The sequence below is a fragment of the Saccopteryx leptura genome, chromosome 9 (genome assembly GCF_036850995.1).
Source record: "Saccopteryx leptura isolate mSacLep1 chromosome 9, mSacLep1_pri_phased_curated, whole genome shotgun sequence".
NCBI lineage: Eukaryota > Metazoa > Chordata > Mammalia > Chiroptera > Emballonuridae > Saccopteryx > Saccopteryx leptura.
The window spans coordinates 2232847-2248777 of record NC_089511.1 but is presented as its reverse complement, the minus strand read 5'-3'; the positions used below and the strand labels follow the sequence as shown (position 1 = coordinate 2248777).

Sequence of the window (15931 nt, the reverse complement as noted above, 5' to 3'; positions counted from 1 at the left end):
CAGCATGCACTGCTGTGGTGCCTGGGATGCCCACCCACAGGAAGGGCAGACGGGAGACTCTCCTCAGGGCTGGGAGAGCCACCGGGTCAAAACTCCATGCAGCTGGCCAAAGAGGACATCGGCCTGGCTTCCTCTAGGGAACAGAGGACGATGACCCTGGAGCCCTGGTCTGCATGTAAATAATGAGCCGTGACACCGCCTGGCCACTTGTGTCGCTGAGGAGAGGGCAACAAGAACCAGGAAGACAAATTAGAAAAATATGAGGGCACCGCTTATAGATCTGTGCAGGGAGGTGTAACTCATCCGGGTAATTTTGCTCGCACCAGACAGGAGCAAAGGGCTGGTATGTTTCTATACCAGAGGTTAAAAAAAAAATTCTTGGTATGATTATTATCGAGCTACGAACAAGTAATAATACATTTCTCAGGAGGAAGAGTGATGCTTGGATCACAGCTGTCGGCAACGGGCGGGGCCGTCCCACCTGGCGCAACCCTGGGCACTTGCCCCAGAAGACCCAGCGACTAGTGACCAGGAAGGAGGCCAAGGCTGTGTGACTGGGGTGAGTCAGGTTGTCTTTCTGCACCTGGTGACAGGGGCCCCGCGTAACAGAAAAGCTCCACTCTGCTTTTTACACCATTTCCTGGAGGGCAGGGCCCTGGCTCTGTGGGTGCTGTCTCTCCCTGTGCACACGGGCTTGGACCAGTACCACCCACTCCACTGATTCTCCCTGACTTCCTAGCAGGGTTTTTTTTTTTTGAGACCATTTTTAGAGCAGGTTTAGGTGCACAGCTGTATTGAAAGGCGGTTACAGAGGTTTCCCATAGACCCCCTCTCCTCTCAGAAGCCCCCCATGACGAACATCCCCCACCAGAGTGAGCCATTTGTTATAGTGGCTGAGCCTGTGCTGGAGCATCATTGTCACTAGAGCCCCTAGTTCACATGGGTGCTCCCTCTCGGTGTGGCACCGTCTAGGGCTTTGGACAGATGCATAATGACATGTGCGTACATGTCATGATAGAGTCTCATTAGAGTGTCACACAGAGTAGCTTCAGTGCCCTTAAACCCCTCTGTGCTCTGCCTGCCCACCCCTCACCCTGCCCCTAAATCCCTGGCCACCATAGACCTTGTTACTGTCTCTATAGTTTTATAGTTTTACCTTTTCCAGAAAGTCACACACTTGGAATCATACAGTGTGAGGCTTTGTCAGATTGGTGGCTTCTTCCTCCTCCTCCTCCTCTTCTTCTTCTTTCTTCTTCCTTCTTTCTTCTTCTACTTCTTGTCATATTGGCTTCTTTCACTTGGTAATGTGTCTTTAGTTTTCCTCCGTGTCTTCACATGGCTTGATAGCTTTTTTTTAAAAAAAGTGTTAAATAATATTCCATTGTCCAGATGGACTGCTGTTTATTTATCCGTCACCTACTGAAAGACCTCTTGGTTGCTTCCAAGTTTTGGCAGTTATGAATAAAGCTGCCGTAAACATCCTGGATGTTTTTCATAAAAAAACAAAAGTTTTCAACTCCTTTGGGAGCGTGATGGCTGGATTCTACGCAGAGAATGTGTTTAGTTCTGTAAGAACCAGCCGCACTGACATCCAAGGGGGCTACACCGTTCTGCATCCCCCCCGGCAGAGAGTGAGCGTTCCTGCTGCTCCACATCCTCACCAGCCTGTGATGTGGTCAGTGTTCCAGATTTTGGCCATTTTGATGGGTGTGCAGTGGCATCTCATTGTTGTTCTTTGCCTTCCACTCTTTTTTTTTTTTTTATGAAAAATATAAACACACCTGACCAGGCGATGGCGCAGTGGATAGAGCTTTGGACTGGGATGCGGAGGACCCAGGTTCGAGACCCCGAGGTCGCCAGCTTGAGCGCAGGCTCATCTGGTTTGAGCAAAAAGCTCACCAGCTTGGACCCAAGGTCGCTGGCTCGAGCAAGGGGTTACTCGGTCTGCTGTAGCCCCACGGTCAAGGCACATATGAGAAAGCAATCAATGAACAACTAAGGTGTCACAACAAAAAACTGATGATTGATGCTTCTCATCTCTTTCCCTTCCTATCTGTCTGTCCCAATCTATCCCTCTCTCTGACTCTCTCTGTCCCTGTTAAAAAAAAAAACAAAAAAAACAAAAAACAAAAATGAAACAACAAAAGAAGAAAAGTATAAACACATATAAGAGAAGCGGGAATTGTAGAATACCCTCTTCCTCCTGTCCGCCCCACCCCCAGCTGCAACTATTACCCATTTGTAGCCAGTTCTGCTTCATCTCTCCCTGTTCTTCCCTCTTCTTTATACACCATGGGTTGCCGAGCAGGAGCCAGGCCTGAACCTCGGCTAGACTGTGACCTTGTCAAGGAAAAAGGAACAAGAGGATCCCAGGCTACAGAAGGAACAACTTGGCCACACGAGCCATCTTCTAATTTCTAGCCAGGCAATTCAAGAGCAGAGGAAACACATTTTCAAAGCTCGGGAAACTCCCAGGAGACAGATTAGGGGCCAAGCTTCAGGAAAAATGTTGAAAGCAGATGAAGTAATATAGAAAGATACCAACCAAACTGTGATACTCCCGAGAGTCGGGGGCTGGAAGCAGCGCCAGGGGCTGTGGTCCAAGGACGTGTCAGCCTTCTCTGAATGCTTTAATTATTTATTTCAAAGGAAAATACATGCCAGTTTTGCCTCTACTAAGAGCAGAACAATTTCGAAGGAAGGCATTTCCTACAGCGACGGCTGTCTCCTCAGAGAAGTCCCCATCACTGCAGAGGTGTCCGGCTGAAGTCGCTGGACATGGCAGGCCACTCAAGCCGGGCCCTGGAAGAACCATGTCAGAGTTTGTTGAAATACAGAGATCATGGTTTAGCAGGTGTGGAGAGGAACCAAGGCCTTTTTTATTTTTCCCCTAATGAAATTTCACTGGGCACTGGATGATATTAAGGAATTATTAATGTCCAACAGCTATGTGAAAAGATGCTCAAATCACTAGTCGTCAGGGAAATACAAATTCAAACCACAACAAATATAACCTCATACTCATTAGGATGGCTATTATTAAAAAAAAAAGAAGAAGAAGAAGAAGAAGAAGCCTAACCAGGTGGTAGTGCAGTGGATAGAGTGTCTGACTGGGATGCAGAGGACCCAGGCTCGAAACCCCAAGGTTGCTGGCTTGAGAAGAGGCTTACCAGTTTGAGCAAGGGGTCGCTGGCTTGAGCATGGGATCATAGACGTGACCCCATGGTTGCTGGCTTGAGCCCAAAGGTCACTGGCTTGAAGCCCAAGGTCTCTCTGACTTGAGCCCAAGGTCGCTAGCTTGAGCAAGTGGTCACTGGCTCTGCTGCAGTCCCCTGGTCAAGGCACATATCAGAAAGCAAGCACTGGCCCTGGCCAGTTGGCTCAGCGGTAGAGCGTCGGCCTGGCGTGCGGGGAACCCGGGTTCAATTCCCGGCCAGGGCACATAGGAGAAGCGCCCATTTGCTTCTCCACTCCCCCCCCCCCCCTCCTTCCTCTCTGTCTCTCTCTTCCCCTCCCGCAGCGAGGCTCCATTGGAGCAAAGATGGCCTTGGCACTGGGGATGGCTCCTTGGCCTTTGCCCCAGGCGCTAGAGTGGCTCTGGTCGCAGCAGAGCGACGCCCCAGAGGGGTAGAGCATCGCCCCCTGGTGGGCAGAGCGTTGCCCCTGGTGGGCGTGCTGGGTGGATCCCGGTCGGGCGCATGCGGGAGTCTGTCTGACTGTCTCTCCCCGTTTCCAGCTTCAGAAAAAACAAACAAACAAACAAAAAAAAGAAAGCAAGCACTGAACAATTAAGGAGCTGCAACAAAGAATTGATGCTTCTCATGTCTCTCCCTACCTATCTGTCTCTATCTGTCCCTCTCTCTGACTCTCTCTCTGTCTCTGTCAGAAATAAATAAATAAATAAATAAATAAATAAATAAATAAATAAATAAATGTTAACAAGTGCTGTTAAGATTCTGGTGAAGTTGCACCCCTTGTGCACTGTTGGTAGGATTGTAAAATGGTGAGCTGCTGTGAGAAAGTGTGTGCCCCCCCCATCAAAAGAAAAAAGTTAGAGATAGAGCTACCATATGACCCAGCGATTCCACTTCAGCTTATTTATCCAGAAGAATTGAAATTGGGACCTGAGAGATGTCTGCACCCCCATGTTTGCTTCAGCATTATTGCCAATAGTCAAGATGTGTAAACCCAAGTGTCTGTCCTGTGTAACCCAAGAAAATGTGGTAGACACATCCAATGAAATTTTCAGCTTTTTTAAAAAAGGAAGGCAATCCTATCATATGTGACAACTGGAGAAACCTTGAAGACATTATGCTAAGTGAAATCAGCCAGTCACGGAAGGACAAATACTGCATGATTCCACTTACATGAGGAATCGAAAGTTGTTGGGAGAGGCAGGGGCAAGGGGTACGTGGGGAGCTGCTACTCACCAGATACAAAGTTTCAGTTGTGCAAGATGAGCAAGTTCTAGAGACCTGTTGTGTATCATAGTTAACAATATTGTGCAGTTAAAAATCTGTCAAGCAGGTAGACCTCATGTAAACTTACCTACCACAGAATAAAAATGGAATTATTGTAACCATTTTTCTTAGGGTTGATAATGACATTTCAGTTCTGTTTTTACAAAAAGTATTTACCTTTTAGAGATCTATACCCAAGTAGTTACAAGTGGAATGATACAAAGTAGAAGGTTTGCTTCAAAATAACTAGGTGGGAGGCCATGACTTGACCATTGTTGAAGCTGGGTGATGGAAACTTAGCAGTTCATTACTAGGCTGTTCTACTACAAAGAAATTTAAAAAGCAGAAGTACTGGTGGACACTTGAGGAGAGGGGAGGAGCTTCTATGGACAGGTTAGCAGGAAAGCTTGGTTATTTAAGCTGAGGCATGAGTGATGCAAAGGCGTTGACCATGCAAAGATCTGGAAGAAGCATTGCAGGCAGAAAGACTGGCCAGTGCAAAGACCCTGAGGCAGGTATCAGAGGAAAGTGTCTGGAAAAGAGAGGACTCACTGTGGTAGTGTGAGTGGCAGGGGGCTTGCAGGAGGTGGGAAAGTGGATCAGATAATGCAGGATTCCCATAGGGCATCTGGGTTTTCCTGGTTGTAGGAAGAAGTCAGGGAGGGCTCTGTAGGGGAGAGTGCTATGATCTGGTTTTTTATTTTTATTTTTCCCAGAGACAGAGAGAGTCAGAGAGAGGGATGGATAGGGACAGACAGGAATGGAGAGAGATGAGAAGCATCAATCATCAGTTTTTCTTTGTGACACTTTAGTTGTTCATTGATTGCTTTCTCATATATGCCTTGACCTGGGGGGGGGGTACAGCAGACCAAGTAACCCCTTGCTTGAGCCAGCGACCTTGGGTCCAAACTGGTGAGCTTTGCTCAAACCAGAGGAGCCCGCGCTCAAGCTGGCGACCTTGGGGTTTTGAACCTGGGTCCTCCGCATCCCAGTCCGATGCTCTATCCACTGAGCCACCGCCTGGTCAGGCTGATCTGGTTAGTTGTTTTTTGTTTGTTTTTTTTTTGTATTTTTCTGAAGCTGGAAACAGGGAGGCAGTCAGACAGACTCCCGCATGCGCCCGACTGGGATCCACCCGGCACGCCCACCAGGGGGCGATGCTCTGCCCCTCCGGGGCGTCGCTCTGTCGCAACCAGAGCCACTCTAGCGCCTGGGGCAGAGGCCAAGGAGCCATCCCCAGTGCCCAGGCCATCTTTTGCTCCAATGGAGCCTTGGCTGTGGGAGGGGAAGAGAGAGACAGAGAGGAAAGAGAGGGGAAGGGGTGGAGAAGCAGATGGGTGCTTCTCCTGTGTGCCCTGGCCGGGAATCGAACCGGGGACTTCCGCACGCCAGGCCGATGCTCTACCACTGAGCCAACCGGCCAGGGCCTGATCTGGCTAGTTTTAAAAAGCTCTCTGAGACTGTTGAGCTGAGAGTAGACTTAAGGTATTGAGTCAGATGTCTTTGGCTGCCAGTGATAGAAATCCTGATGCAAACAGCCATAATCAGTCAGAAAATTCACTGGTCTCTTTCCCTGGACATCCAGGGGTAACGCAGACTCCATCCAGCATTGGCTGCTTCAGCCCTGAAGCAAGCACTGTGATGTAGTTGAGGACTCAGGCTTTGCTGGCCACAGATTCAGCTTCATTCTGAGGCTGGGAGGTATCTAGGTAGTCTTCCTGTACCAGAAGTGCACATGGTTTGTATTTCCTCACTGAGGGATGGGCAAATTCCATATGGGAGCATCTCCAAAGAATGAGGAAGAACTTTCTCAGAAGCCTCCGGAAAACCTGTATCTGTCTGGTATCTCATGCCCCTTCCTGAACCAACCAGTCACAGGAAAAATGCACCCTCTCTTAGACGAGAGCTGGAGGCATTCAGGTTCCGACAGGCACAGGAGCGATGAGGGGTACGGCTGACAGTTTGCATGAGAGGTGATAGGGCAGTGTGGTTGGTAGGCAGTGACCGATGAATGGAAGTAGGGAGACCACTGAACCAGCTAAGGAAGTGTTTGAGGACAGAGAGCTGGTGGTGCTGGTGGAGGTCAAGACAGTCAGATTCTGGCTGCTCCAGAGGTGTTGAGGCTGGATAGGCAGTGAGGAAGACAGAGATGAACATGAACCATTTTGCCCAAATTGTCCTCCCTTCTTTGTTTGGAGCAAGTGGACAGAGGGTGTATCAGGATGGAGAGCTGGCCAGGAGAGCAAACAGGCATACCGGGGTGTCGCCTTCCCCCATCTGCACAGCTGAGGGAACAGGGTCATCACTAGTGTTAGGGTCCAGAGCAGAGATGGTTGTTAAAATAGGCCACTTCCAGGCAGTAAGTATTAATTGGGCACCTACTGTGTGCAGCGGCTGAAGGAGAAAGAGGGCACAGGAATTCTAAAATAAGTATGGAATTCTAAAATGTATTAATATAAGTACCACAGGTTTATATCAGGAGACATTAGAATGTGGGCAGTAATGAACACATGTGCAACCATAATCGCATCTCTTCATGCATTCAACAGGCCCAGGAAAGATCTGAAGTGGCTAAACTGAATGGCTGAAGCAGCAGCAGCTTGAGCGCACGAGTTAAGTACGCCACCGCCAGATGCAGCCCGAACCGCCCACGGGTGGGGATGTGGGGAGCAACCCTCGGGCTGAGCTCGGGTCCTAGCACGTGGGGACTGATAAGCAGGAGAGCGTCGGCGGGTTCCGCGCAGGCGCAGCCTCAGCCCGCGCCGCAGCACGTGACCTCCGGGGGCGGGGCGAGGGTGGTGTCGCGCGTACGCTTCCCGGTGTGCCCCGCGCGGGGCGGGGCGTGGGCGGAGCCAGCGGGAGTCGCCGCCACAGGCGACTCGGCCCAGTCTGGTCCCCGGACAGCGCCTCTCGCTCCCCAGGGCGCCCTGCGGCTCGGAGCCGGCGGCGGCGGCGGCGACAGCGGCATGCCCGTGAGAGATGCGGCGGCGGGCATCCGGGACGCGAGCCGCAGCGGAGCGGGCGGGCGCGGCCTCCTTGTCCTCCTGGGCGCGGGGCGCGCGGTGCATGAGGGCGAGCACGCGGGCGCCGGGCAGCCGCCGGCCACGCCGCCTCCATAAACACTGGTTTAGGACTCGTTCGCCTCGCTGAGGCCGCGGCGCCGCCATGGAGGCCCCGCCGGACTCCGCGGCCCCCGCCGCCGCCCCGGCCCCGGCCGCGGCCCCGCTGCGCGCCCCGGAGGTGGCGCGGCTCCGCCAGGAGCAGGACAAGGTAACAGGCCGCGGCCCGGCCCGGCTCGGCCCGGCCCAGCTCGGTCCGGCCCGGGAGGCGCGCGCTCCGCTGCCGGGCGCCGGGAGAAACTTTTGTCACGTGCTCGTGTTGTCTTTTGTCTGCCGCCCCTTGACCTCCGCGGGGCGGGGAGCGGTTCCCGCGGCCCGGCCCCACGCCACTCGTGTCCGGGGGCTCTCCCCGCGGCCAGGCCCCACGCCACTCGTGTCCGGGAGCGCTTCCCGCAGCCGGCCCGGCCGCGCACGTGGGCGGGGGCCCCGCGCGCACTCGCAGCCCCGTGGGGCGGCAGCGGCGGCAGGAAGTGGAACTCGGGCACCACACGCGCGCCGCTTGCCCGTGGGGAGCGGGGCCTGCATTCCCTCGTGGGGACGGCGCCCCACGGGCGGACACGTGGCCCTGCGCTGTGACCTCAGGTCTCTGCCTCCGGAGGCTGCAGCGCTCCCCGGGTACCGGCTCCCCCCGGGGTGTGCAAGGCTGCCTTCGGTGCCCTCTGCCCTGGGGGGGGGGGGCCGAGGAGCCTCCTGGTCGGAAACGGGGCGGGGGGGGGGGGGGGAGGGAGTTGTTTCAGGTCTCCAAACGGGGAGAGAGTCCCTAACTCTCTCTGTTAGGACACTCCCGTGCAAAACCGACTGTTGAGATTGAGCACAGGTAACACCGATCCACTTGGGCCAGCTGGTGAGCGCATGTGCACAGGACCGGCACAGGCCTGGTGGCGGCCGGCCACCGCCCGTCGTGGGAGTCTCTCCTACCTGGTACTGCTGGGCCTGCGTTCAGTTGTGCCTTGTGCTTCCTTTTCTGAGAGCCAGCTTTTTTTTTTTCTTTTTATTCTCTAATACTGTAGACCAGAGATTTTCAAATCCAGGTGCCACCAGTTTTTGACACACGCGATAGCTGGCTGTTGGGTCCTGCAGCACTGACCTCTTGGCCCTGAGGTTGTCAAATAAAAAGATGACAAGAGCCAGCACAATAAACCACCTTTGACCAGGGTGAATGAATCAAAACGATGCCTTTTTTTTTGGTCCGATTGGCAAGCAATATGCCAATGTTTTTAGGTGGGCCGCAGGGTTTCCGTGTGCCCTGAGATGAAAAAGGTTGAAAATCGCTGCTCGGTACCACTGTTGGGCTTTAAGCCTGGTCTTTGTCAAAGACGGGGCTTTAAAATTCAAGGAGTGCAGCATGTTTCAGCGATGACATGGTAGTGGATATTAATTTTTTTTTGAAGAGGAAAGTACAAGAAGAGAGAAAAGACAGCTCTTTATGAAACTGGTTTGTTCATTTTGGGGCAAAACTTTTTACACTGGTTCTTCTAGAGAATGTAAAGCAGACGCACAGAAGGTGGGGCCCCCAGAACTATTTTTGCCTCCATTTGGTATCTGTGCCTAATGCAGACCTGATAAGGTCTCTCCCCTTTGTTAAAAAGAGAGAGTCCTGGTTTTATTCTGATGACAGTGTGGCTGAAATACAAGGGATACACTGGGATGCTCTGAACAGCCTTCTCGTGTGGTACCCAGTTACATTTTGAAAACTGCCTTTCAGGTCTGGTCCTCTGGGAGCCCAAATGACTTTTCCGTGGCCACGGACTGTGCTACCTGATTCCTTTCCTCTGTGTGTGTGTTGTATTTTTCTGAAGTGAGAAGCGGGGAGACAGACAGACTCCCACATGTGTTCCAATGGGATCCACCCGCTTGCCCACCAGGGGGCGATGCTCTGCCCATCTGGGGTGTTGCTCCATTGCAGCAGGAGCCATTCTAGCACCTGAGGCGGAGGCCGTGGAGCCATCCTCACCTCCGGGATTGACGTTGCTCCCATGGAGCCCTGGCTGTGGGAGGGGAAGAGAGAGACAGAGAGGAAGGAGAAGGGGAGGGGTGGAGAAGCAGATGGGCGCTTCTCCTGTGTGCCCTGGCCGGGAATCGAACCCGGGACATCCACATGCAGGGCGACGCTCTACCACTGAGCCAACCGGCCAGGGCCTCTTTCCTGTGGTCACTAAATCTTGTCAGTTCTTTCTATGTGATGTATACTTGTTTTCTTAAGGGATCACTAGTTTATCTTAGTTTAAGCTCTTACTTGAAAAATAATGTTAGAGTTTTCAGTTGAGTGTCACTATATTGTTTGATATTGCCAATCTTTTTGTTAGCATTCTGATACTGAACCTCATTATGCTTTTTTTTTTTAATTTTTTATTTTATTTATTCATTTTTAGAGAGGAGAGAGAGAGGGAGAGAGAGAGACAGAGAAGGAGAGAGAGGAGAGACAGAGAGAGAGAGAAGGGGGGAGGAGCTGGAAGCATCAACTCCCATATGTGCCTTGACCAGGCAAGCCCAGGGTTTCGAACCAGCGACCTCAGCATTTCCAGGTCGATGCTTTATCCATTGCGCCACCACAGGTCAGGCTATGCTTTTAGTTTCACAGTTATAATTGGTGAACATGTTATATCTGGCTATTTAGGTCTTTAAATTTTTTCATTTGTTGTTTAGTTGGGTTTTAAATCTACCCATCTTACCATATATCTTCTTGTTAAATTTATTTTCATTTTTTTATTTCTCTTGAATCAGTAAGATATTTTCTATTTTATTTTACTTTATTTTTGAGAGAGGAAGGAGGTGGTGAGGGGAGGGAGAAAGAAAGAGAAGCATCAACTTGTTGTTCTACTTAGTTGTGTACTCATTGATTGCTTCTCACTCATGCCCTGACTAGGGCTCAAACTGGCACCCCTGGGAATGAGTTGGTGACCCCAGGATTGAACCAGCAGGCCTGGTGCTCTGGGAGGACACTCTATCCACTGTGTCACTGGCCAGGGGAAAAGATTTTATTTTTTTATTTTTATTTTTTGTGACAGAGAGAGGGACAGGTATGGACAGACAGACAGGAAGCAGAGAGATGAGAAGCATCAATTCTTCGTTGCAGCTCCTTAGTTTCTTTTTTATTTTATTTTTTTGTATTTTTCTGAAGCTGGAAACCGGGAGAGACAGTCAGACAGACTCCCGCATGCGCCCGACCGGGATCCACCTGGCACGCCCACCAGGGGCGAGGCTCTGCCCACCAGGGGGCGATGCTCTGCCCCTCCAGGCGTGGCTCTGCCGCGACCAGAGCCACTCTAGCTCCTGGGTCAGAGGCCAAGGAGCCATCCCCAGCGCCCTGGCCATCTTTGCTCCAGTGGAGCCTTGGCTGCGGGAGGGGAAGAGAGAGACAGAGAGGAAGGAGGGGGGGAGTGGAGAAGCAAATGGGCGCTTCTCTTATGTGCCTGGCCGGAAATCGAACCCGGGTCCCCCGCACGCCAGGCCGACTGAGCCAACCGGCTAGGGCCTCCTTAGTTTCTTTAGTTGTTCATTGATTGCTTTCTCCTATGTGCCTTGATGGGGGGCGGTACAGCAGAGCGAGTGACCCCTTGCTCAAGCCAGCGACCTTGGGCTCAAGCCAGTGACCTTGGGGTCAAGCCAGTGACCTTGGGGTCATGTCTATGATCCCACGATCAAGCTGATGACTTTGGGGTTTCAAACCTGGGTCGTCCCCATCCTGATCAAACACTATTCACTGTGCCACTACCTGGTCAGGCAGGGAAAAATATTTTATATTTTAAAAACTCAGCTTTGTAGTTATATAGTTTTTATCTTCCTTTTAGGCGTTTCATTAGAGGAGGGGTAGTCAACCTTTTTATACCTACTGTCCACTTTTGTATCTCTGTTAGTAGTAAAATTTTCTAACCGCCCACTGGTTCCACAGTAATGGTGATTTATAAAGTAGGGAAGTAACTTTATAAAATTTATAAAGCAGAGTTACAGCAAGTTAAAACATATAATAATAATTAGTTACCAAGAACTTTATGTCGGATTTTCGCTAAGTTTGGCAGAATAAATCTTTATAAAACAACTTACTATAGTTAAGTCTATCTTTTTATTTATACTTTGGTTGCTCTGCTACCGCCCACCATGAAAGCTGGAACGCCCACTAGTGGGCAGTAGGGACCAGGTTGACTACCACTAGAGGTACAGTATGTGTCCTATTCTTACAGTCTACCTTAAATTCATAGGAAGTTCACTGATCTGAAATTGTCACTTATGAAATTATTCAAATCACTTTTTGATAGTTTAACACATTGTTGATTGGCAATTTTACTCAGAAGTTATCTCACAGCATTGGCTATTTTCTCGTAATTGAGTAAGAAAGTGAAACAATCTAAATAAACTTCAGTATACTTTATTTATATGTAATGAATTTAAATGAAATTTTGTACATATTATATTTTATACATATTATATATTTTAGTAATTATTTTGGTGTGGTATATTGTATAGCAATCACCTACCTGTAATGTTTTGCAAATATATCTGGTTTTGCTGTGCTTTCCTTTTGAAACACACACTTTACATATTCTATTTGGATTTAACACAATGAAGAAAGATTTTACAATATCCTTGATACGTATGTTCAAACTGTGAGCGGTTAGAACAGGGGTCCCCAAACTTTTTACACAGGAGGCCAGTTCACTGTCCCTCAGACCGTTGGAGGGCCGGACTATAAAAAAACTATGAACAAATCCCTATGCACACTGCACATATCTTATTTTAAAGTAAAAAACAAAACGGGAACAAATACAATATTTAAAATAAAGAACAAGTAAATTTAAATCAACAAACTGACCAGTATTTCAATGGGAACTATGGGCCTGCTTTTGGCTAATGAGATGGTCAATGTCCGGTTCCATATTTGTCACTGCTAGCAGTAACAAGTGATACGACACGCTTCCGGAGCTGTGATGCGTGCATCCTGCGTCTCCAGAAGTTGTACTGTACGTGAGCGACCCAATGCGGCCCCCTGAGGCCATAGTTTGGGGACCCCTGGGTTATAAGATAGTCCAAGTTTAGACAGCTGGACACTGATTGTTTTTGTTTACCATACCTTTGATTTTGCGGTCTCACGCCTGGAGAAGTGGGAGAAAAGGAGACCGCATGAGAATATAGAACATTGTGCTGTTTTTCCATCTTCGACCCTCAGGGCGAATAGTCACAAATACAATAATCCTATATGACCCTGAGTTTCAAAAATCGAAATAGCTAATGCAAGTGCAAACACGAGTTAACTCGTGAGCGGTCAACAATGTGTTAATCTCATTAACCAACCCTCTCTCTTGTGCTATTGTCATAAATTTTACTTCTACCTGTATTTTTAACCCCCAAAACATTAGGGTTATTCTTGTTTTAAATATGTTTTTGTTTTGTGTGTGGGGGGGGGGGCAGAGAGGGGGATGGGATGGAAGGACAGACAGACAGGAAGGGCGAGAGATGAGAAGCATCAGTTCTTTGTTGAGGCTCCTTAATTGTCCATTGATTGCTTTCTCATATGTGCCTTGACCAGGGGGCTACAGCAGAGCAAGTGACCCCTTGATCAAGCCAGTGACCAGTAGCTCAAGCCAGCGACAGTGGGGTCACGTCTATGATCTCACACTGAAACCAGCGACCCCGCACTCAACATGGTTAGCCTGCCCTCAAGCCAGAGACCTCAGGGTTTTGAACCTGGGTCCTCTGTGTTCCAGTCCGACACTATCCACTGCGCCACTGCCTGGTCAGGCTTACACATTATATTTTAATTTTTATTTAATCCTAGGCCCCCCTCCCTGTACTTTTTTTTTTTTTTTTTAAACTAATTTTTTTTTTTTTTTCATTTTTCTGAAGCTGGAAACGGGGAGAGACAGTCAGACAGACTCCCGCATGTGCCCGACCGGGATCCACCCGGCACGCCCCCACCATGGGGCGACGCTCTGCCCACCAGGGGGCGATGCTCTGCCCATCCTGGGCGTCGCCATGTTGCGACCAGAGCCACTCTAGCGCCTGAGGCAGAGGCCACAGAGCCATCCCCAGCGCCCGGGCCATTTTTGCTCCAATGGAGCCTTGGCTGCGGGAGGGGAAGAGAGAGACAGAGAGGAAAGCGCGGCGGAGGGGTGGAGAAGCAAATGGGCGCTTCTCCTGTGTGCCCTGGCCGGGAATCGAACCCGGGTCCTCCGCACGCTAGGCCGACGCTCCACAGCTGAGCCAACCGGCCAGGGCCCCCCCTCCCTGTACTTTAAAAATACTGTTCCATTATCTTTTTTTACTTTCTTCATTTCCATAGTTGTTTTTTTTTAAATTTATTTGATTTGAGAGAGAAAGAGAGACAGAGAAATATAGATCTGTTGTTTCACTTACTTATATATTCATTGGTTGATTCTTGCATGTGCCCTGACCAGGAATAATCTTGGTGTACTGGGAGACACTCCTGCCAACTTAGCTACCCGGCCAGACCTGTTAGTTTTCCATCAGTCTTACTGTTTTTATCCCAGAAGAATTTTGATATATTTCCTCCTCCATCTGCTTTTTTTATTCCTTTTTATTTTTCTGAAGTGAGAAGCAGGGAGGCAGAGAGATGGACTCCTGCATGTACCGGACCGGGAACCACCTGGCATACCCACCAGGGGGCGATGCTTTGCCCATCTGGGGCGTTGCTCGGTTGCAACCAGAGCAATTCTAGCACCTGAGGTGGAGGTCATGGAGCCATCCTCAGTGCCCTGGCCAACTTTGCTCCAATGGAGTCTTGTCTGCAGGAGGGGAAGAGAGAGATAGAGAGAGAAAGGACGGGGAGGGGTGGAGAAGCAGATGTGTGCCCTGACTGGGAGTTGAACCGGGACTTCCACACACAGGGCTGAAGCTATGCCATTGAGCAAACTGCCCAGGGCCTCTCTATCTGCTTTTGTGTGTGTATCTTAATTTTTTTTTTTTTAGGCATTTGGTTATGATGTGCCTAGATGTTCAGCTTGCTTTGAATATGTAGACTATATACTTTCTTGAATCTGTAATTTGATGGCTTTTGTCAGTTTAGAAAATTCATATCCACTCTTCAAAAACGGGGGTCCTTGGGTTACGACAGTGTCGACATACGATGTTTCGAGAAACTTTAAAAAATTGAGACGTGACAGTTTGGCTTATGCAGCTAGCGTCATTCTTATGGAGATGTGGGTGAACTAGTTTGGTTGAGTGTGGTGGAAGCATACACAGTAGTGCAGTGTATGAGTGAGGGAGTTGTGTTCTTATGTTCTCGATTACGATTTTACAATTGTTAGGATAGGTAAGTGACTTAGGCTGGGCTGTGTTTTGACTTACACCAAAATTCCGGTTACGTCACTGTTGTAGGAATGGAACTGAATCATAACCTGAGGACCCCTGTGTTGGTTTTGTGTCATTGTCTCCTCTACTTTTGGTACTCTGAACACACATATATTAGACCTCTTACTGCCCCATCTCTTACCCTGCCGCCTGCATTTTCTAGCCTCCTCTTGTTCTGTGTGCCAACTTGTATGCCTCTATTTACCTGTATTCCTGTTCACTAACCCTCAGTTCTTATCTGACTAATGTACTAGTAAATCCATCTACCAAATGCTCAGTCTTGGTTATTTTATTTTTTGTTTTTAGAATTTATGGTTTGACATTTATAATGGCCCTCTGTTGACATCTCCACCCTTCCCTCCATTTTCATCAATGTATTAATCATAAGTATCTGCAGTCTATAAATCTAATGAGGATTTGTTTTTATTTTTTCTCTTTGTTTTTCATCAGCTGCTTCCATTTTCATAGACTGCTTAGTAATTTTTTTTTAAGAGAGGAGAGAGGGAGGAGGGAGGAGCAGGAAGCATCAACTCATAGTTATAGCTGCTGCTTTTTTTTTTTTTTTACAGAGACAGAGTCAGAGAGAGGGATAGATAGGGACAGACAGACAGGAACAGAGAGAGATGAGAAGCATCAATCATTAGTTTTTCGTTGCAACACCTTAGTTGTTCATTGATTGCTTTCTCATATGTGCCTTGACTGTAGTGCTACAGCAGACTGAGTAACCCCTTGCTCAAGCCAGCAACCTTGGGTCTAAGCTGGTGAGCTTTGCTCAAACCAGATGAGCCTGCGCTCAAGCTGGCGACCTCAGGGTCTTGAACCTGGGTCTTCCGCATCCCAGTCTGATGCTCCATCCACTGTGCCACTGCCTGGTCAGGCAGTCATTTTTTTTTTGAATGCCAGACATTGTAGTGAAAAATTGTAGAGACTTTAGATGAGGCTGCCTTCCTTCAAAGAGGGGTAAGTTTTCATGGAGCATTCCGAGTACCCGGGGATCAGCATACCTCAGGTGAGGGCTGGCTTTGGATTTTGTTAGGGCTGATCTGT

General features: G+C 49.4%; 1 protein-coding gene and 1 long non-coding RNA gene across 2 annotated transcripts in view; both read left to right on the top strand.

The window, feature by feature from the left end:
* Positions 1-219: 219 nt before the first annotated feature.
* Positions 220-7078, top strand: LOC136380949 (uncharacterized). The gene is made up of 3 exons (XR_010746999.1): positions 220-343; positions 428-559; positions 7010-7078. It is a non-coding gene; the product is annotated as an uncharacterized lncRNA (long non-coding RNA).
* A 218-nt stretch (positions 7079-7296) lies between these two features.
* The window catches only part of URI1 (URI1 prefoldin like chaperone), a 46634-nt gene continuing 37999 nt past the window's right edge, over positions 7297-15931 (top strand). The window contains exon 1 of the mRNA XM_066349236.1: positions 7297-7730. Within this exon, the coding sequence (XP_066205333.1) occupies positions 7626-7730 (105 nt within the window). The 5' untranslated portion in view covers positions 7297-7625. The remainder of the gene's footprint in view (positions 7731-15931) is intronic.